General features: G+C 21.7%; 5 protein-coding genes across 5 annotated transcripts; 2 read left to right on the top strand and 3 right to left on the bottom strand. All coding sequences in view use genetic code 6, as the record gives it.

Moving 5' to 3' along the window:
- Positions 1-1,091: 1,091 nt before the first annotated feature.
- On the bottom strand, positions 1,092-3,861 carry TTHERM_00287930 (hypothetical protein; the record flags this gene model as incomplete). The annotated part of the gene is made up of 5 exons (XM_001018609.2): positions 1,092-1,408; positions 1,482-1,635; positions 1,704-2,329; positions 2,384-2,842; positions 3,066-3,861. The coding sequence occupies 5 exons, from the start codon at positions 3,859-3,861 to the stop codon at positions 1,092-1,094; spliced, it is 2,352 nt and encodes a 783-aa protein (XP_001018609.2).
- Positions 3,862-4,946: 1,085 nt separating this feature from the next.
- TTHERM_00287920 (calpain family cysteine protease) lies at positions 4,947-7,608 on the bottom strand (the record flags this gene model as incomplete). The annotated part of the gene is made up of 4 exons (XM_001018608.2): positions 4,947-5,975; positions 6,269-6,748; positions 6,938-6,993; positions 7,086-7,608. 4 exons carry the CDS (start codon positions 7,606-7,608, stop codon positions 4,947-4,949), a joined length of 2,088 nt encoding a protein of 695 aa, XP_001018608.2.
- Positions 7,609-9,128: 1,520 nt separating this feature from the next.
- On the bottom strand, positions 9,129-9,479 carry TTHERM_000287919 (hypothetical protein; the record flags this gene model as incomplete). Its single annotated transcript, XM_012798258.1, has 1 exon — positions 9,129-9,479. Exon 1 carries the CDS (start codon positions 9,396-9,398, stop codon positions 9,129-9,131), a length of 270 nt encoding a protein of 89 aa, XP_012653712.1. The 5' UTR covers positions 9,399-9,479.
- A 2,216-nt stretch (positions 9,480-11,695) lies between these two features.
- On the top strand, positions 11,696-16,826 carry TTHERM_00287890 (adaptin amine-terminal region family protein; the record flags this gene model as incomplete). The annotated part of the gene is made up of 11 exons (XM_001018605.2): positions 11,696-11,848; positions 12,006-12,230; positions 12,349-12,571; positions 13,049-13,299; positions 13,438-13,830; positions 13,995-14,048; positions 14,108-14,631; positions 14,950-15,508; positions 15,899-16,063; positions 16,640-16,723; positions 16,782-16,826. 11 exons carry the CDS (start codon positions 11,696-11,698, stop codon positions 16,824-16,826), a joined length of 2,676 nt encoding a protein of 891 aa, XP_001018605.2.
- A 3,133-nt stretch (positions 16,827-19,959) lies between these two features.
- Positions 19,960-20,550, top strand: TTHERM_00286891 (hypothetical protein; the record flags this gene model as incomplete). Its single annotated transcript, XM_001470814.2, has 1 exon — positions 19,960-20,550. One exon carries the CDS (start codon positions 19,960-19,962, stop codon positions 20,548-20,550), a length of 591 nt encoding a protein of 196 aa, XP_001470864.1.
- Positions 20,551-22,993: the final 2,443 nt, after the last annotated feature.

Genomic DNA, 22,993 nt, shown 5'->3' with positions numbered 1-22,993 from the left:
GATAGCTAAAAAATAAATAGATAAATAAATCTTATAGTTTTATTTTTAATCAGTTTAAATTTATATTCATATTCTGCATTTTTCTGTTTAATTTAATTTACATTAATAAGTGTAACAAGTTCAAAGTATAAAAATAAGTATTTAATATAAAAATTAACAATTCATGATACTAAATAATATTTCATAAATATGTAATTAACAACTTTCATAATGAAAAATATAAAACTTTAATTTTTCTAAAAACTATTTATAAGATACTCATTAATTTTATATTCCAAAAATAAAGATTGATTTTTACAAAAATTTACAAAAATAATTACCGTAAAAACTCATCTCTTCTAACTCATCTAAAAGGAGAAGCAAAGAACGAAGTCTTTTAAAAATTTTTATGAAAAAAAATTATTTAGGTAGAAAACTCAATAAAAATTAAAAAATTCATCAGTTATATTTAAATTTTATTTAAATTGAAGTTACAATTAAAAAAATTTGTTTTATTTTTGTTAATATTTTTATATCATTCTAAAACTATGATAAACATTTTCATCTAATTAAAAAAATTTTTTTGTTCATGTTAATTAATTAACTTTGATGGAATTGTAATCTCTTTTTCTTCGGTATTTTCTTAAAGTATATACAAATAGATTTTAGTAGTTAATATTTTTCTAATTTCACTTTAAATTCTATCTTCAAAAGTATAATATCTTATTTGTTGAAATTTAAGATATTTTAAATCATGTTTTGATATAATATTTATTTAACTCTTTACTTCAATATTTTCTTAAAATATTTATAAACAAAATAGAAAACTAAACAACTTTATGTGATATACTAGAAATTTACATAGCTTTTTCTAATTATTTAATCTGAAAAAATATCTCTAGCTTATATGAAATATTTCTTTATTTATAAAATATTATTTTAATTTTATAATAAATATATAATGAGCAAAGACACTAAAATAACTAGTAAAAAAATATAATTATAATTTTTTAATTTTTATTTTTTCCAAAATATTTGATTTTTGATTTATTTATTATTTTATATATTTAGTGGATTTCTCAATTTAAAATATTTTATACATTTCTTCATTTTCAGGATACATGAAAAGGGTTGTTAAAACCTCCAATCTTTATTGATTGCTGGGACAATAAATTGTTGGTGATTGTTTTTTATGAAGTTAGAGATTAGTGGTTATTCTCTGACTGATTATTATATTAATTAGCTCCTGCTGATTAATTATTGTTATTCCTTTTTTTAGAAATCATATCTTCTTTTTTGTTAGCAGTTTAATCAAAAATGTTAGATGATTTCATATTGCCAAACGTTGATTATTTTTATATGGCTCCTTTGTTTTATGCATTTACATATTATTATTTAATTTAATCTGTATTTCCCGTGAATTAATCTCCTTTATTTATTTATTTATTTATTTATTTATTTATAAATTAAATCAAATTAAATTCCAATAAAAATAATTTTACCTCCTTCTTTTTACTCTTTCTATTTCGATGAATTTTTTTGATTCTCTAATTATGTAATCTCATCTTAATTAAAGTGTTTATAAATGAATTAATTAGGATGCCCATCATTTATTAGTGCTTCTTTCTCTGCTTTCAATTTATTTTCTCCTTTAATCTTTAATTTTTAATCATAAAATAAACAAAATTCCCCTTAAAAAATTTATAATTATCTATATTATTTACAACTAATTCATCAGCATCAACTGTTAAAGCAGTAAAAAACTACTGTATTTTATCCATAGAGTTATTTAGATTAACCCTTTGCCCTTGAGAAGAGTGGTTAACTGACATGGAGTTTTGTATGCTATTCATAAATTCATTTGCATTTGCAAATCCATTATAATTAAAAGGAGTTCTTGCTCTATAGCTGATATTTTGTGCACTTTATTGGGAGTATGGTCGCCTAGACATTTATTAAGAAAGAAGTTACCGAGGTTATTATTAATTAAAAGTGTTTCCTTAGGTGCTATTAAATTGATTGCTATTGATAGAACTAAAATATTATCCAAGCGTTTAGAATTACTGAGTGCTAGATTAATTATTTGTATTTAGTAATTTAGGATGTTTTATTATTTCAACTTCTTTCTTAAACAATACTGGTACTTTTGTTCCTTTAGAATATGATAACTCTCTATAAACTGATCTGTTCATTTAATGAGATGACTAAGCTCTCTTTTCAAAAATATTACTTTCCTAATTTAAATTTGTTTGATCTTCGCTTAGTATTCCTGGCTCATCATTTTATCCTAGCTTTATTTTAGTATAATCAATAAACTTATCTCTAAGTGTAACTTCCCAAAATTTATTGCCTAATTTAAATCATAAAATATATAATTTACAAAAGGATTTATATTAATTATTACCCAGTAGTTCATTCGGAGTCTTCACTTGCTCCAAAATCTATGTGACCTCAACTTTTTATCTAAACTAAGGAACACTAGATTTTAACAGAGATAGTTCTGGTGGTCTTAGTAATTTCTCAGATAATTTATAATTTAATTTTTCCCATTTATCATTTACAGAGTCATAGTAAGAAAGTTAATGCATTTGCTTCTCTTCTTAGACCTTTTCATATAATTGTTTTTTTTCCAAAACCTTTTCATCATTTTTTTTATTTTCCTCGATTCTATTTTCAACGTTCTCTAATTTTTTAATTAATTACTCCTTAGTAAGCTATTCACCCAACGATTAATTGGCTACTCTTCTTTTCTTATCTACTCTACTCAAAGTATCTATTGAGTTTTTAATCCTGATGCTAGATGTTTTGCTTGCAAAAGAAGCCATTGAAACTTTCTTATTTAACTTAGATTACTTTGCAGAATCTTTGCATAAAAAAAAAAATAAATTTTAATTTAACTTAAAAAAATAAGACATTCTGTATATATCATATTTAAAAGCAATATTTAACTCTGCAATATAGAGTTATTTCAAAATTAAATGACTTTTATAAAGCCAGTAGATCTTTCTTTGTTTATTTAACAGTTTTTTTATTTTAAAAATCTTTTTCCGCTTATTATTATTAAAATATTTCTACTAAAATATTACCTCTTTTTAGAGTTTTTTAATCCTCAGAAGCTTATAAAAACCACTCTGGCTTTCCAACTAAAGAATATGTAACTAAGTTGCCATCTCCATCATACCTTGGCCCTTATCCATAAAATTAGTTAGTTTTAAAGTCTAGAGTTCCTTCTTATTTTGTATCTTTAGCAAATATATTTTCTTTTAACTAAGTAAGAGATTATTTTTGTGGGAACTCACTTCTGTTTGTTGCAATTCGTTTTTATAAGTCTGAAATATTCATTAAATTTTTTTGAGCATCATTTTTTGAGCTTAGAGAAAATACATTTCTTGGCAAATTACCCTTCATATTTATTTAATCTAAATTATGCTATTAGAATGAAGGTTTCTTAAAAGCTCTTTCTTCCTCTTAATTAGCCATTTCAGATCTAAGCTGATTGCTTGGAGAACTAAAAGGAAATTTTCTTGCAACTTTAGGGGATTATGGCCTTTCTGCAGATTGATAGTTGTTTTCTGTTTGTATATTCTAACTTTGATTGTATTCAGCTTTATCAATGCTTTTAATTAAATATTTAGGCTTAGAAAAAAGGACTTTATTTTATTGAACTTATTTGCTAATGCCTCCTCCTAAATTTAACTATGGAGGCTTAGTGATTTTAAAATGTTCCATTTCATTTTGGCTTAGTTTGGATCTTTATTTTTAGTAAGTACCTTGAGATTATTCTTCTTCTTCGGTGTGTAAATACAAATCATCAATACTCTAAAAAGACTCTTTAGGTAGATTCATAAATGTCTTCTACTACTTTAGGTCAGATCTAGACATGTTTTCTTGAAGAAGTTTGATAAAAAATAAAATTTTGGTTCGTTCCTCTAAAATAATAGTTTGCTAAAATAATTAATAGGAATAATATGAAACTCTTCAAATAATCTTTATGAAAATTTATAATTATGAAGGTTCTTTAATTATTGTATATTTGTAATATTTATATAGATTATTTATTACTTTTAAAAAATAAATCATAGGTAATATTAGCAACTACATTTAATAATAACTTAAAGAAGTAGAAAATTTATGATCATATATTAATTTTTTTAAATTTCATATTTAAAAAACTCAAAATTAATTTTATATTTAAAAATAGAATAAAATATTAAAATATCTCTATTAAAAATAATTAGCTGTTAAAAATATTTATTATTTATTTTTCAACACCAATGTTATATGTGCAAGTGAACCAAGTAATAAATACTTGCTTAAATGAATATTTTTTTTTATCAAATAATATAAGTTATATTCTACTAAATAAATACATTTCATTAAAAAAAACCTTTTGTGCTATACTAAATTGTAAAAATTAATTTTGTTGTTATCTATTTTTTTGTGTTATTAAATTAAGTATTCATCATATTCAAAAACATAATTTTCCATTTCAACCATAATAAATAAATGGCAATATAAAATTCTTTTTACTTCAAACAAATTAAATTTAATCATAGAAATAATCTGATATATTTAAAAAAATATATATATTCTTTAAACAAGTTTTTAGAGTTAATTTAAAAAAAATAGGCTTAAATAATGATAATCAAATTCAAAGATAAATAATAAATAAATAAATAAATAAATATATAAAATTAAAAATAATTCAAGGAGAACTAGAATTGAAATATGTAGGTTTGTTTATATTTACATAATAAATAATTAATGGTTTTTTTTCTTCTGATGATCTCATAAATATTTTTACTCATTTTAAAAATTGATTTAAAACCAAATATTTAAATATTTTACTTAATTAGAAGCATTTTTAATTTAAATTATAATTTAAATATTTAATTTGTTTTTTTTTATTCTTTTAATATGTTTTATTTTATTTGTGTTTTAATTAACATTTAATTCCATCATTTTTATCAAAATATAAACTATTATTCCACATCAAAACTTTGTAATTACTCTAAGTCTTTGCATTTTATTAAGGCAATATCAGCCTATCCAGGTTTAAGATAAAAATTAATAATATTTTCTTTAAATGGCTTTTTAAGCTTTAATCCATCCATATTTTTAATAATAAATTTGCAATTAAAATCAAAGCTTTTCAGTTATTAATGATCATATTTTTATTAATTACAAAGGTCATCAACAAAACTGCTACTTTTTTTATGATAAATTTTTTAATTCTTTCTATAAAAATTAATATTTTAGTTATTTTCTTTTACATTATTCCAAGCTGCTATATAAATATAACCTTCTGGCATTTAACTCATGCATATCCAGAAGTCATTCTTCATGTATTTATTTAAGCATTTTTTGTTTTCACTTTAAAACATAGCATGCTATAACATAGTATATCTAGTAAAATTTTCTATTGGATCGATGGGACAAATATTAACTGAGTCTACTCCATAGGAGCTAATTACTATTTCATCGTTATCCTTTTGATTAATCCAGTTAACTTTAACACACAAAATATAATCTCCTTCTTTAAATATCTACTGTTTAGATTTTTTTGTATATACTTCACGATAACAGTCTAAATTTCCATCAATGTAAATATATCTTTTGTATTTACTATCCCATTAAGCTAAGGTCATCATTACTTAAGAATAATCTGTTTAATTAGCACCAGCAAACAAATATTGTTCTTTTTTATTTTTAACTTTTTGATTAACTGTAATAAAATACTCCCCACTTTAAGAAATTGATATTTTATAAAAATATTTCTTGTCAGTTTATTAATTTGTTTTGAAAGCTGTGTACTTATAACTATCATTCACCATGCACACTTATAGATCTGCAAAATTTTTAAAAAAATCTTCAAACTACATAAAGATAATTCCCTCATCATCTTTTGACTTTTAGTAACCTAATTTTTTTTTCAATTCTTTGTTAATGCTTTCCCAGAATTTTTCATCTTTTCTACTAAATTTTCCATTCCATTCCTATTATAATTTAATTCAAAAAATAATTTTTAATTGATTAATATCAACAATTATAAAAAATCTCTCATTTTTTTTATACATAAAAAGAAAAATTAGAGTTTATTTTATCTAAAATTTGAATTTATTTTAAGGATAAAATTAGCATTTTTTTAAAGGTGAAAAAAGATTTGAATAAAATAAATTGAGCAATCTTTTCGTTTTCTAATTCAGTTTTTCAGAAAAATTAAATTTTTACCATAAAAAAAGAATCCTCAAAATGAAAAATCATAAATTAATTATTAATAAATATTTACATCTTTTCCCCAAGGATTTCTTAATTTAATGATCTTTGTTTTAGATGCATCTTCTAAAATATAGGCGCCTAATAAACTATAAGCATGTGAGGATACAAGCCCCATTTCATTTAGGATATGATCTTGCATCCTTGTATTGTTAGGAAGTAGTTTGTTATTTATTGACTTAGTCCCACAAGTGATGCAATATCCTTTTTATAATGCTTGAGTTATTAAAATCCAAATTTCATCTTCTTTTTCATTCTCTAAGAAATAGTTGTCACATGGTGCTCCAGTTAGATCATGTAATGCTTCTCTCATTGTTCCCATATCAAGGTACATATATCCTCCATGAATTTTTGCCCAAGCTTTTTCTACCAATAAAATCCAAAGGTCTTATTTTAATTAACCTCCAAATAAAAATAATCCAGTTTGGTGATAAACTGGAAATAAATCATCAATTATTACTTCTCTCTATTCTCCATTCACATAAAGAAAAACCTATATAAAAATAAGATTCTTTAAAATTTGAACATTACTTAAATTTGGTTATTTATTTATTTTTTTGATAAAACTGATCAAACAAAATTGAAAAAAAAATTTCAGTTTTTTTATTAATAACTCAAGATTGTGTATAATTTATAAAAATAAAGTGTTAACAATGAATATAAGAAATAATAAAATAGTTACAGAATATAATCCATATCTACTGATTAATCTACTTTTGAAGAGTTTAGCTATCCTTTCTTTAATATTATTTAATAAGTTTTTAACTTTTAAAAGATTTATTTTGAAATGAATTTTATTTATTTAATTTATTTGAAATTTAATTTTTTACTTGGTCTTTCTGCTAAGCATGAAAGACTGCTTAATAAATAACAGTTTTTTAAAGTGCCTTATTTTATTTTATGTATTTGAATGCCGTTTTTCCCAAAAATACTCTTTTGAATTTTTAAAAACTCTGTTGATCGTTTCCAAACTATATCATTCTAATCTTTTTAAATTGTAATTGTATTTGAATGAGAGATATTTTCTCCTACTAACTATGTTATCCCAGCTGGAAATTCACTATCTGTAAAAAGTGCACAAGATTTATTAATATTATCATCTAATTATTTTTTCTATGTTGCTCTTTTGTGCTAACTTTTGTTATTTGTCCCTTTTTCTAACTTAAATTCGTTTAAATTCAAACAATTTGAATTAGCATCATATCTAATATCTTATCTATATAAATCAACATGAGATAAAACTAAACTTTCCTCGTTTTATATCAAGATTTGACATTATTGGCAGCTATTTTGCTACTAAAGAAACTGAGAGTCTAGCTAAAGTAAAACGGGATTATTTCTTGAAGATTTCATAAACTGAATTTAAATGCTTATTATAATCTTCACTTCTATTCCCTTAAATTTTAAGCAATTATTATAAGATTATACAAATATTGTTGTTTTTTATTTATTTATTTATTTTACTGATTATACTCATCAAATAAATTAAACATAATTCATATTATCCATCCTGAAATTCTATTTAATTTATTTAGCAAATTAACTTCTCTACAATTCTAAGTTTTTGTCTTTGATCTTGATTAAATTTTAAAGTGTTATAGAATGCACCTACTCTTATATCACTAATCATTTTAACATTTCCTTCATATATGTAATTAATAGTTCTAATAGCCTACATTATAATATACTTTAATTTGACCTCTATCCAATTCCATTGCAATTTAAATGAGAAATATTTTAAATTTTATTCATTTATAATAAATAAAAAATTGAATTTTTGTTTTTAAATTAATTATTATAATACATTTACATGTATTTTTCAATGAAATATTACTTTATTTCATAAAAATCTTTTAAATTTAATAGAAATGTTTGTTATTTATTATCATTAATTGATAAGTTTAAAAATCAAAATCTTCTATTTCATAATCAAGAGATTATATTTAAGTTAGAAACTAAATACTATGCACAACGCATAACTTATCTCAACAGAAAATAGTTAGCAAAGCTCGAAATCGAAAATAAAATTTGAGAAAAATATTATTTTATAAACATTTTTATTATTTTATTCAAATAAAATAATATCACTTTTATCATTTTATTCAATAAAAGATAAATTATTTTTTGTAAATGAAGTTTTTTCTTAAAAAGTAATCTACAAGTCAAAATATTTATAATTATAAGTAAAAGATTTAAAATAAATAAATAAATTAATTAATTATTAATTTTATAAAAATTTCTATTATATTTACTTAAATAAATAAATATCTTTATTAATTAGATTGATCAAATCCTAAAAAATTAAAAGATACTTTTTATATTGAAAGCAATAAAATTCTTTGAAAATTTTTGATTGAAATATTATTGGGATAAATGTAGGATTTATTGTGTTGCTGTTGTGAGCAAGTTTATAGATTATAGATAATTATATATCTTAAGTTTAATTGGTTAGTATGGATATAATTTTATAGAAATTGAAAGTCTTTATGTCTGCTATATTACACCTAATCTCCATAGTTATTTTTTTGTATTAACAAAATTAAACATGCAATTAATTAATCATCGTTTTTAAAAAATGAAAAACAGATGAGGAAAGCAATCATAATGAATCTTGATTAGAGGAAATTAATTATGCAAAGTGGAAATATGATTAACAATTACAAGTATTTTAAATGTATACAATTTAATAAAAATGAACTCTAAATGATATACGCACTATCTTAAATGCTTAAGACAGTAAATATTTATATCATCTATTGCTATAGTTTATTCCTTAATCTTATAAAATATATCAAATTCCTAATTTATCTCTCCAAACAAATAGGCTACTTGCTATGATTTTCCTAAGATTGTTGTCATTCACTTTTATTAATTCACTAAGTGTAGTATTCAGGGAATTTCTTTTCGAACATCTTCTATGCAAGAGTAGAAATTTGCTTAGCTTTTTCATAAAGGTAGTCAGATTATTCTTAAGTTTGAATATATTCCTTGAACTTTCTGTGGAAACGAATATTTGTGAAAGCGTCAATTTCGTTGAATTGAGCAGCTTATTGATACTATTCATAAATTTATTCAGCAGTCAAGTTCTTATCGAATCTTCTGACAGGAGTAATATAATAACTGATAATTTGATCTAACTTCATTTCTTTTTGCGCAATATAAATTTTCTTTCTTTTTTCTTGCTTTCTCTCTTTTTTATTTAATAATTTTTTTATTAATAATTTCTAATAATGCCTTTAATTTTTATATAATTTTTTATCAAAGAATAAGAATAAAAAGAAAAGTAGAGAAAGTTTTCATTGTGTTGTTTCTGCAATCAAGCAATCAAACTAGCATGTATGCATGCAAGCAAAAGCAATAAAGAGAACTCTTAATTGATTATTGTTATTGCTTAGAAATTTTAATCAAATAATCTATGAAATTATGAATAGCTTTTGATAAATAAATAAATAAATCCATTCATATATTTTATAAATCTTCTATTTACAACTCCTTCTTTATAGTTTTTACATATAATATAAATTTTTAGATTTTTTCAAGAAGCCAATTAAAAATGGAGTAGATAGTGACTTTAAAATATTTTTTCCAAAACATTATTTTAATATTTTGAGTTAAGCTGTTATTTAGTTTCATTTTATCGATAGAAGGCAAATATTATTGACAATTTTTATGAATTTGGAATTTCAAAAAACAAACATTCATTTGCAATAATTATTTTAGATTTAATTATGCATAGAAAGTAAAGAAATTTTTTAATTAGCAAGCACTCTTAATTAAAGATAAGAAAAAATTTAAGAAATTGTGTAAATTTCCTAATGCTGATATAAAAAAGAAAAATAAAAAATTTTTGTAATTAATTAAAAAATCTAAATAATTGTAATTAACAGAAAATAACAAAAAAATAGTCTTTAGATAATCAAGATGTTTACCCGAATGCCCAATTTTTTCAATCATAAGGCAAATCTTAAATTGGTAACCGAAATCCACTTCTTTAAACGATAAAATGTTAAAAAATGCATAGTGGTAGACTCTAAATTATTATCTAAAAAATATTTAATATGAAATCACCGCTGAAAGGTCGATTGGAACTATCAAAAAAAACCAAACACTTCTAAATATGCAAACATCTTTTTTTCATTTTCTTTCTCCAAAAACCCTTATGTCAAAATGATACACTAAGACACAACAATTTATTTAACAGATCAAAGATTAACAGATCTCAAATTCCAAGTTTTTCATTGCTTTAATTATGAAGGATACATTATACCAAGAAGTTTTTAATCCGCTACTAATATAAAAGATTTGTTAATAAAGATCTAAAACAGAAATAAATGCTGATCTTAGGAAATAGATTTATTCTTTAATCTTTCCTCTCTATTTTTACTCTTCTACTATATGCTAGCAGTCTAGTTATGAAGCCCCTAGTGCGATATACTTACAAAGCTTTTGAGCTTGTCTTAAATTAACTCTAACAGTTTATTTTTTTTCCATCAATAAAAATTAATATCAAAATTTTAATTAAAATATATTCGTTGAAATCATAAAAAAATAAAAAATAAATAAATAAGAAATATTTAATTCCAATAATAAGAAAAAGAACAAAAAAAATTAACAAATTTATTAAAAAATGACTAACAGACAAATGAAATAATTAAAAATTTATTAAATTAACATTCAACTATTAATAAAAATTAAAAAAATAAATGCAAAATTATAAAAAATTAAAATAAATAAAATATTCTAAATTAAAAAAAAATTTCAAATAATATTTTTTAAGAACTGAATTTAATTAATATTTAATTGAATAATTATTTTAGTAAAAATTGAAATATTTATTTTAGATTAATTTTTGTGACCTTTATTTGACATTTTTGAATAGAATTTATAAATTTATTAAATAAAAATTGAATTTATTTAAATTTTTCGAATAGTTGAAAAACACAAAAAAAAAAAAACTAAAAATCATTTTATTTTAATGTTAAAGCAAAAGCTTTATGATTGTTTGTTATTTTTGAATTGTAAAATTTAAGAAAAATTAAAATGATTGATAAAAGAATTAATAAGATTGTATAGCCCAATTAAAATTATAAATGAAAATTAAATTAGACTGATAAAATTTAAAGATATTTTTTGATAATTAATTCAAAAAATGAATGAGAATGATGCTTTGAATATATTTGTATATCAAATGAATATTCATACATATCTTTGTTTGAAGTGGTCATAATAAATAAAGGCCTTTGGATTGATAATGTTTGTGTTTATTTGTTTGTGAGCGTCAATTTTTAATAAATCAAAAAATATCTAATAATAAATAAAAGATAGAGTCTTCTATCAAAAGTTATTTAGAAAGAGAAATTTCATAAGATAAAAATTTTAAGCGTAATATTAAACAAATTAAATAAAATTTCATTTTTGGAACATAAATCTAATTTAAGAAATGAGTATTAGCAAGCCAGGAGAGGGAGCTACTAAATAACACCCTTTACATGAGTTTAAAGATATTATAAAGCAAGTGAGGGAATGTAAAACAGCTGCATAGGAAAGAGAGTTAATCAATAAGGAAAAAGCTCTAATTAGAGAAAGATTCCTGGTATGATTACAATCATATTAAATTTAAAAAGATAAATAAATTATGTATTTTTAAACTACTATAAGCAATTGAATTGCAACTAATAAATAAAATTATTTTTTATATCCAAAGCTAATTTAGCTTATCTAATATGTTATTCGATTATTTAAAATTAAAGTAAAATAAAGAAGAAACAAGAGCAAAGGATGTAGCTAAATTGCTTTACATATCTATGTTAGGTCATAACACAGATTTTGGTTAAATGGAATGCCTTAAATTGATTACTTCTTCAAATTATGGAAATAAAAGAATTGGGTACTTAGGTCTCTGTTAACTTTTCCATGAACATTCTGAAATATTAATGTTGGCCACTAATAGAATTCATATTGACTTAAATCACACTGTAAATTTTTATAATAATTCTTAATGCAAAAAAAAACATTAAAACAATAGAATTATGACTAAATTATAAGAAAATTTAATTTTAAAGCGAAAATAAATTATTTTATTAAAATATCTAGAATAATTACGTTATTAGTTTAGCTATTGTAGCTTTAAATGAAATTTGCACTACAGAAATGTGTAGAGAGTTGATTCCAGATCTTATGAAGCAATTCTAAGTTGGATCAACTTTTATTAAAAAGAAAGTAGCATTATGTTGTATTAAAATGGTTAAAAAGTTACCTGAAGCAACTTCCGATATAGTATAATAAATAGATAGCTTGATGGAGGATAAGCATCATGGTAAACTATATTTCTTAAAATTTAGTTTTTGGCATTCTTTCTAAAATAAGATATTAATAAACATTTACAAAAATTAAATAAAATTATTGATTTCAAATTAAAATTTGTAGCATTTTTTTAAAGCATTCACAAATAAGTTGAAAATTCAATAATATCATTTTATAGAAATATAATGCAATTATTTTATTAAAATCAAAATTTTTTAAATAAAATTTGAAATAATTAAATGTATTTATTTAATAGCTGATTATAAGAAGTTTAATCTATTTTTGATATAATTTATTATGAAATAATCTTAATGCAAATAAAAAAAATACTTTTTTATTTTAAAAACTTTATTAAATCTAAAAGAATTTGGTGAAAGAAGAAAATTATTTTAATTGATTTTGGAATAAATTTTACAATATTTAAAAATTTTGTCTAATTTTTATTTATTATATAATATTATTCTTATAAATTATTTGAAAAACTTATTAGGTGTGCTATTAAGTACTGTCTCTTTAATGAAATCTTTAGTTGTTTTAAACGAAGAAAATAAAAACTATTTCTATAAGCATATTACTCCTTTGAAAAAAATACTGAAAGCTCTTATTAGTAATATGAGTGCAGAATTTGATGTAAATGGAGTTAATGACCCATTTTTGTAAATTTCTATTTTAGAATTCTTCAGAATGATGGCTTAAGGAAAGCAACACGTAGCAGATGAAATTAGTGGTATATTGGGAGAGGTAAATTTAAAATGGTTTTACTTTAGAAAACTTTTTTATCATTTTCAATTTTAATTGAGATTATTTTTAAAAAATACATTTTTGAAATAAAAAACTTTTACAATTTAAATTTACAACAATTATTTTTTAACAAAAAAGGTTGCCTCAAATACAAATGGAGATAAAAATAGTGGAAGTGCTGTATTATATGAATGTGTAAAGACAGTTATGGAGATAGGCAGTACTAGCTCGTTAAAAATATTATGCATAAATGTATTGGGAAAGTTCTTAAAAAACGCAGAACCAAACATTAAATATGTTTCTCTCTTTATGCTATAGAAAGTTTTGAATTACGATCTAAAAACTGTTTAGAAATATATGTAAACAATTATTTAATGCTTAAAGGAAGAAGATATTTCAATTAAGCAACTTGCATTAGATTTGATTTTTATGGTCTCTTCAAGTGAGAATGTAGAGAGTATTATTAAAGAATTACTGAATCATATGATGGATCCTGAACAACTAATTTTCTTACCAGAACTAGTTTTAAAGGTTAGAATTATTTTTGAAAGCAGCCTAAATTTTTACAAAAAAACACTTGTTTTTCTATCTTTTTTTACTTAAAATAGAAAATATCTTGTTTATTACTTAATTAATTTTCAGAATCGAATTATTTTTAAGTAAAATATTAAATATTTTTCTATAATTATAAAAAGACTTGCATGATTATAGATTCTCACGCACCTAATAGAAGATGGCAAATTGATACTGTAAGCTATAACTAAAAAATTTTTAATTATTTTCTAAAATTAATTACAATAATAAATAGATCATCAAAGTGCTCAGTTTAGCTGGTAGCTACGCCAAAGAAGATACTACTAACAATTTAATTAATCTAATATCTGTTTCTCCTAGTTTGTAATAGTATGCTGTATAAAAATTATATTTTGCACTTAAACAGAAAATTGATTAGTCAGGCTTGGCAGTTGTCTCTTTATACTGTTTTGGTGAGTATGGCCATAAATTAGTAACAGCCACTCAAGGCTCAGAAGACTCAATTAGTGAAAAAGATGTATATGACCTTATCTCTAAAGTTTTTGAAAAGTATGTTGAAAATGATGACGTAAAAGAATATGGCATGAACTGCTTAATGAAATTATTCTATAAGTTCACTAGTTTAACTTTAGAAAATTATGTAAACATTTTAAACCCATTAACTACATCAACAACCCCAGAAGTTCAGAAGAGAGCCTGTGAATATTTGCATATAATTTAAAATGAATGGAAAAATTAAGTTCATTATATCTTTTAAACTAATCCTGAATATTCAAAAGCTACCTAACAGTTTTCTAAGTAATATTTAGATTTAATTTATTTACACTATTATTTCCTCTGAAATTTTAATTCAATTTTCCTTATTTTGAAATATCTATCTGATATTTAACTCATTAATTTATTCAAGTGCTTAAGCAAAATATCTATGACTTTTTAAAAAGGAGTAAATAAACAAAAAAAATAATTTAAATTTATAAATAAATTTTTTTTGTTATCTATTCTACTTTAATTAAAACTGAGTTTGATAGAACATTTTTTATTTTGTTATATTTCTTACAAAAAGATATTTAATGATTTGAAATATATCGAATATTAAATTACGTATTTATTTAATAGAAAGCCTGTCGATGAGTAAAGCTAAAAAAAGCAAACAAATTTATTGGAAGATGATGAAATTCCTCAAACTCCAGTAAGTTAAGCACAAACTGCTTAACAAAATATCTTAGACGATTTGATTGGAGGTACTAGTACAGCTAATAATGTGCCAACAACTTCATCTATTTAGGGAGAATAGAATGGTATAGATTTATTAAATGATATAATAGGTGGAACTTCATACACACCTTCAGCTCAAAATGATAACAAAATATAAAAAAATCTAATTACTGACTTACTTGATGATTTACCTTCCCAAAGCTAGAACTAATAAATTTCTTAAAGTAATACACAGGCTTAAAAAGAGAAAAATAATGAGCAATAACAATCTAAAAACTTAATTGATTTACTCGGTGGAGACGAAGAAATAACAACTACTCCCATCTCTAATCAAAAAATAACCTCAAACAATAATTTTGATGACTTTGGAGAAATGCAAGTCAGCTAGCCAGTTTTACCAAAACACATATTTACAGCTATCGAAGATGCAACTATTAAGATTGTTTTTAAATGCACTAAGGTAAAATCTTAAAAATATTTTGAATAGACTCTAGTTTTTAACAGATTTTAATTACTTAATCTCCTCACTTAATTACTTATTTTAGCATTCTATATTAACCTCATCAAATTAAATAAACCTAACCCTAAAGTAGTTCTAGTGATTTTTAATTTTAGGGGTATTTCACAAATTATCCTCTTATTTCTTATTATATTGTTACATACAATTTAATTAGAAATACTTCATATTGAATACTTAGTACTTTATTTTCTTTTATATAAAAAACTATTTCTGCCCTAATACAAATCAATTAAAATAATTAGTCGGAAATTTTATCTAAAAAATATTTTAAATTTTTATAATTTGATCTTCTGATTTTTTATTGTTAATATTCTATATTTTAAAATAAAGCAATCTGCAGATACTGTTGAGATCACTATAGAGTATGGAAATAAGACTCCATTTATTATAAATGAACTTTAGTTCTAAGTAGCTGTTCAAAAGCATAATAAACTAACAATGAATCCTATATCATCTACCCAGATACCTCCTAATTCCTCAAGTGAAACAGTTTAAGTAAGGATTTAAATAATCATAAATTTTTTATATATTAATTGCAACAAAAAAATCTCTATTACTAAAATATTCTCTTTACCAAATTTGATTAAAAATACAATCAAATTTATCAGCTTTGACTTATCCATTTACTTTGTTCTGTAACCAAATTATGAATTAATTTATTTGAGTGATTGAGATGTATTTTATAAAACTATAAGAATCTTTCGTATTAATATCCACGAAAATAAAATCCAAGAATGTTAATTAAAGCAATTTATAACCACAAATTAAATTAAATATCAATGTTTCTTTGAGAAAAGCTAATTTAAAACTAAAATGTATGCCCATCAAAATTGCTTAATAAAGGAAAAAATTTATCAAATGTTAAAATTTAGAAAAATACTTAAAAAAAAAATTGAGAATTTAATTTTTCTTATTTTATTTAAACCTTTTAAATGTATTAATTTTTTTTTGAATTTTATCAGCAAAGAAATTGCTAGTTACTTGGAAATTTATTCTTACTAAACTAAATATATTTTAACAGAAATAACTAAAAATATAACAAATTTTTTATAAAAAATAATAACAATATAGGTAATGAGTGTTGTTAATACAATGGCAGGGCAAAAAAGCATAGCTATGAAGGTCCGTCTTCAATATAATATAAATGGAAAGCCAGTATACATTCTCATTTTTATTTTTTAGATTACTAAAATATTAAAATAATAATTTAAAGGTAGCACTAGACAGTCTTGTATAAGATTTCCCCAAGGGATGGTGATTCTTTTCTCTCTCTCTTTCTCATTCTTTCTTTAGTTAGTAATAAGTAAGCAAATAAATTAAAAAAGTAAACAATAATAAATCAAATAATGTAAATTAATCTGTCCATATGAAAATTTAATTTAATTACAGAATATAATTTAATTTATCAGTAATATTATCTAAATGTTTTTATGTATAGCTATCCAATCAATAATTTATTAAATTTTAATAATATTGAAATTAGGAGCTGTGTATGCATTTATATGTGTTTGGAACATAAATTAAGTTAATTTTATTTACAAAAATGAAATTTCTCTCAATTTTTACTTGACTTAAATATATAAAAAAGCTGTTTTTTTGCAATAATTTTGTTTTTTAGAAAATAATTGTTTATTAATTTACTTTTATTCAGGCTTAAAATGAAATTTAATTTCTATTTACAATATAAAATTAAGATTAAAGAGGTTTAGCAATATATGAGGGAAAAATCAAGTAATTTTTTTGAAAAAACACGTATTTAATGTAGGAAATTAACTTTATAGAATAATCTTTTTTGAGGAAGTTAAATTTCTCACTTTATTGATTTTTAATGTAATTTAAGGTAAATATTTTGTCTTACCTAATAATTTTTTGTACAAAAGAAAATCCTTTATTGATATTTAAATCACTATTCTTTTACAAATAAATTTATTACTCATTTCTTATTTGCATAATCAAAAGAAAAATTTATACCTGTTAAAATGGATCATTTTTAAATTCTAATTTATCTGAAAATGAAATAATACAAAATCCTTTAATGATAGTTAATAAAGCATCTATTTATAGTAAAAACGGTGAGCATGAATTCATTTAAGCCATTTATATTTAACTAGAACTATAACATATCCAGAGGTACTATTCGATATAAATTAGTACATTAAAAATATAATATTAATTAGATTTTTTAAACAATAGAAATTAAGATTTGTTTTTTCTTTAATATTTTGAACAAAAATACTACCTGATTTTAAAAATTGAATTTCGTTTTTTCTACAATTTTCAATTTTTCAATGTAAGTTAAGTAAATTAAATCACGTGCTTTGCTTCTTCGGTTTTATAAGTTTTTAAAAGATATTAAATCAATACCTTATTTAAAAGTGAAAACCAATTGAAAAATACAAATTTTCTAATACATTAGAATAGTAAAAAATTAATTTTATTTAAATAAAATAAGAATTAATAAGCATTTTGACATTTAAATTGCAATATTAATATTTTAAAAATCTATTTTGTTAGTAGGCTAGAATATAAAAAGATCAAGAAAGATGGGACTTTTGAAATCTTATTTCAAGAATTAAGTTGATATATTTTCTTATAGTAAACAATTACAACCAAATAAATAACATAATTATATATGTATTAGAATTAAGATTAATATAACAATTTAATATAATTAAATCTTATTATGTAGCGTTCAAGTGCTTGATTGAGAAAAAAGAAAAAAAGAACTGGATTCTTATTTTAATTTACTATTTTTCAATATTTTATTAATTCTGATTTCGCGAAGATTTACTCATCAATTAGACTTAAATATAAATAATAGATCAAATAATATTTGTATTTTTACTGATATTTGTAAAAGTATTTGGGAAAAAATAAATTTTTATAAATGATTTATGGAAATTTAATTTAATCTTAATATGCGTAAGATAAGATACATAAATTTTTAATTATCATTTGATTTGATCTGCTATAAAAAAATCTACTTTGTGATTTATATTTAAATTAGCTTGTCCAAAGTATAAGGGGATTAATTATTTTAGATTGTAAATCATAGTTATAAAACATAGTTTGATTATAAAAAATTATAAATTTGATGACCGATTAATATTCTGATATTCTTGCATATTCGCGTAATTAAATAATCAAATAAATCTCAGATTCTAAAGATCAGATTAAGAAATATCTAATTAAAAAATACCTAGACTAGCCTTGAAGTTAAAAATAATTTAATTAAAGATATTTAGTTAGACTTTACATTTATCTAATAATATGTACATGTAAATCAACAATTAATTTTATGCTATTAAGTGTATTTTTTAATTTGTCCTTTTATAGAAGGAAAAAAATGTATTTTCTTCATTAAGATTTCTTTTAAAGTGTAAATAAATATAGAAAAGAATACAATAGAATAGAATTTTAATTATAAGAATTACAGAAAAAGATAAATTAAGAGAGATAATATATATTGAGCCTTCCTTTATAATATGAGAAAGAAACTATTAGAATTAAATCTCGATTTTTCATATCACATCAAACTATTTCAATTTATAGTAACTATTAATTTTATTATAAAAAAAATTTGTTTAAGTATCTATCACTTTATCTGTGTTTTGTTTTTTTGGGATTATTTGTTTTATATTTATCTCGCAGGGAGAGAAACGTCAAATTCTATCAATAGTGCAATAACTTTTTTTGATTTTTCTTTTTTAACCAATTAAATTAAATGATAAATTTTTAAATAGGCACTATACTTTTCTTATTTTTTCATTAATATACATAATTTATTTATTTATCTATCTTACTAGAAAAAGATATATTCGAAATTTTTATTTATAACTGAAATTTGAAAAAAAATATGTTTTGCATGTTTGCGATTACTAAAAAATATTCTTCTTGAAAAATGGCTCTTCATCACTTAACTTGGTCTTCTGCTATGGTTTTTCTTTTACAATTCGTTTTTGTTGGAGTAGTCAATTTTATTAAACAGTATATTCATACTTACTAAATATCAAAAGGAAATATGAAAATTCAGTCTTTAGATTACTTTATCTTAAAACTAATCATTAAAATTATAATTTTTGGTGACAGCACCGATTTAATTCAAATATGTATATATATAGAGTTTCTAATTTGAGTAGGACTCTGTAATCAAATTAAAAAAAACTCAACTAATTAATTGGCAATTAATTAAATATATAAGTAATTAATGTAGACCCCACTCCATCAATTTCAATCATCTCTAAATAATTTGAAGAAAGAAAAAAATATAATAATTTAATTAAAATATAAATCAAAAGTGATTAAAAAAAAATAATCAAATCCCTTCTCACTTCCCGCATTCCTTTATTAAAAAAGAATTCATAAAATTAGAATTACTGTTGGGACTTTAAATGGGTTGCACAAGCACAAAATCTGCTGATTCAAACAAATAAATCAATAACATTGTTAATGATTTAATCAATTCTTATTCATCTATCGAATTCTACATTCAAACATAAAGAGTTCAAACATTTGAGAGTCTCTTAAAGGATATGGATGACTCCGAAAGGGAAGAAATTGCCCTCCAAGACAATGAAGTCAATGAAATGGAAAATATCCACAAAGACTTAGCTGTCTTCAAACGTTTCAAAGTTATTAACAAATATAAACATGAATTGGTTGTTTCCAAATTCTTGAAGAACATTAAATAATGTTTGCTAAAATTCTAAAACATTAACGAAATCAATTCAAAATACTTTACAGAGCTTAACGAGTTTAAAAACACTCCTTAAGGAATGAAAATTTCAAAAAAATTTGAGATTAAATTCCAACGTTTACAATAACTGATTATGAGAGTCACCTATTACTTTGAAACTGAGTAAAATGCTCAAACCAACGTAAGCTATGGTCTATTCGAATTAAACTCTACATTCAACAAGCGCCTCAGTCATCATAAAAATTCACAATACAACAGCGAGAAAGAAATTGAAGAGGTATTTTGAAATCTCATTAACAGACAGGCTACAATAATCAATATTTGTTAAAATTTTAATTGTGCTATGAAATTTCCTTTCTTACAAAAAATTGACCACAAACAAACAAAATCGCTAAAAGAGCAATTTAATTAAATAATTTACCACATTTCTCACATTTAATAATGTTTGCCTCTAGTTTTTATTAATTTACAAAGCAACCAACCATAAACTCTAAAAATAAAAATGCTTAATGACCATAAATATTAACTGGCTCCTGATACATTATTATGATAATTTATTAATTTAATAAGCAAATAAAATCAAATACTTGATATTCAATGAACAATTCTCATTTCTATCTCAAAAAAAAAATACTCCCTCCCTCTCTCTTCTCATCTTCACAGACAGATACATTAATTACTCATATATTAATCCAATAAATAATTATTATCAAAATAAACCTAATTAACCTATTTCTATTTAAATAAAATATTTAATTATTTCCTATGCACATATCAAACAAACAAACAAACAAAATAACAAATAATCATTCAATCAATCAATAATTGCTCTCTTTCTACTTTTAGATGCAAATTTCAAATATATTAATTAAATATTTATATTCCTCTCTATCTTTTTATCTTAATTGCTCCATTAATTGGGTTAAAACTCAACTTTACCTTACATTATTAAAAATATAATATTGCTCGACTCACACTTACTTTCATATATCAATTAAATATATCAAAAATATAATAATTTTATATTTTTTTAGTCAAACTGTATATTTTTACCTTATTTTTATTTGCAACCACTCAAATAATTAATTAGTTTCTTTTTAAATTATATTTCTAATTCATTTCTAACATTTTATTTTACTTTTTTTAATTGATTTATTTATTTTTTTGAACGATGGATGATGGATGAATCATTAATTTATTTTATATTAAAAACGATCAATTTTTAAATTATTTAATATGTGGATGAATATCATTTTTTTAAATGATTAAAATAATAATCAATTTTTACTTTTCCCGCAACTCATTCATTCATTTCTTAAAATTCTTATCATAAAATTTAAAAAGCATATTCAGAATTGATGATAAACAAGAAAGCATATTTATTATTTTTATTTTTAGAAAAGCATGAATAGGCTTTAATAGAGATTTTGTTTAGAAAATCGAATAACTTTTCATTTAATCAAAATAATAAGAATTAATTTGAAATAGATATATGCTTATAAATTCTTTTTAAAATGTAAATGAGTCTTTAATTATTTGTCTAAGAGTAGAATTTGATTATTAGAGTTTTCAATCATCAACTTTCATTTCATAAAAAAAGAAATAATTGTAAATGAAATTTATAATTGTGTATGAATTGTAAGTTGACTCAATTCAACCAGAAAACTGAGTTATAAACGCGTTAGAAATTGAATGAGTTGTAATTGACAAAAATTTGTTGCTATTTATTTATTGATCGATCATATTTTTAAATATTGGGATTATAATCAAAAGCTTACAATTTTATTTAAATCTCCTTGTTAAAAAACGATAAAATTATATCATTTAACTTAAATATAAATACACCCAGTAATATACACGCACTTTTCCAATCCTTTTTTATTTTTAAAATCAAATAGATATTTGAAATTTTTAAGATGTTTCTGAAATACTTAAATAAATCTATTTAAGCTATGTACTTTTAGATGATGCATTTTATTGGCAGAGTAACATTATTAAAAATGTTCTAAAACATAAAAATATATAAATATTAAGAGGCTATGACATTAATTCATAATAGATGCAACAAAAATATATACAAAATCCTCTATTTCAGTGAAAATTAATATTGGATACTAGAAAAAAAATTAAACAAAATTCAACAAATTATTCTTTCTTTTCCAAAATCATAAATCACGCACAATTGATAATAACTAACTAGCTAACTAATATTTTAAATTAGAAAAACTTTCTACTTTAATAATTTTGGTAGTCTTCCTAAGCACTAATTACATATAAAAGACTATAAATATTAAAATTTTTAGACCATCCTTTTAAAAATCTACTCAAGACTCTTTATTTAATAAATTAAGATAGATAATTAGTAATTTAAATACTATATAAATACTTTTTGAATAATTTGTCTTTTGTATGATTATTATCAAAATTCAAATGCTCTTAAGAAGGTCATTTAAATTTAAAAATCAAAAAATAAATAATAAACCGCACTGAATTCCAGTAATAAATAATATTACTTGCCAGTCTAAAAAATTCTACTTTCAAACAGAAAAATTTTAATCAAAATTCATTAGACTAACCTTGCATTTCTAAATCATCTATGAAATCTACATAAATTTTCTATTTTATTGCAATAGATAAAATATCATTTTAGAAAATAAACTTTTTAAAATGATAAATATTCAATACTTGTGCATTTATATTCTCTTATCTTTTTAATTTTTTAGATTGAT

Source organism: Tetrahymena thermophila, assembly GCF_000189635.1.
Source record: "Tetrahymena thermophila SB210 genomic scaffold scf_8254594, whole genome shotgun sequence".
Classification (NCBI taxonomy): domain Eukaryota; phylum Ciliophora; class Oligohymenophorea; order Hymenostomatida; family Tetrahymenidae; genus Tetrahymena; species Tetrahymena thermophila.
Note: the sequence above shows the minus strand (reverse complement) of the source record. Positions and strands in the feature narration are given on the sequence as shown.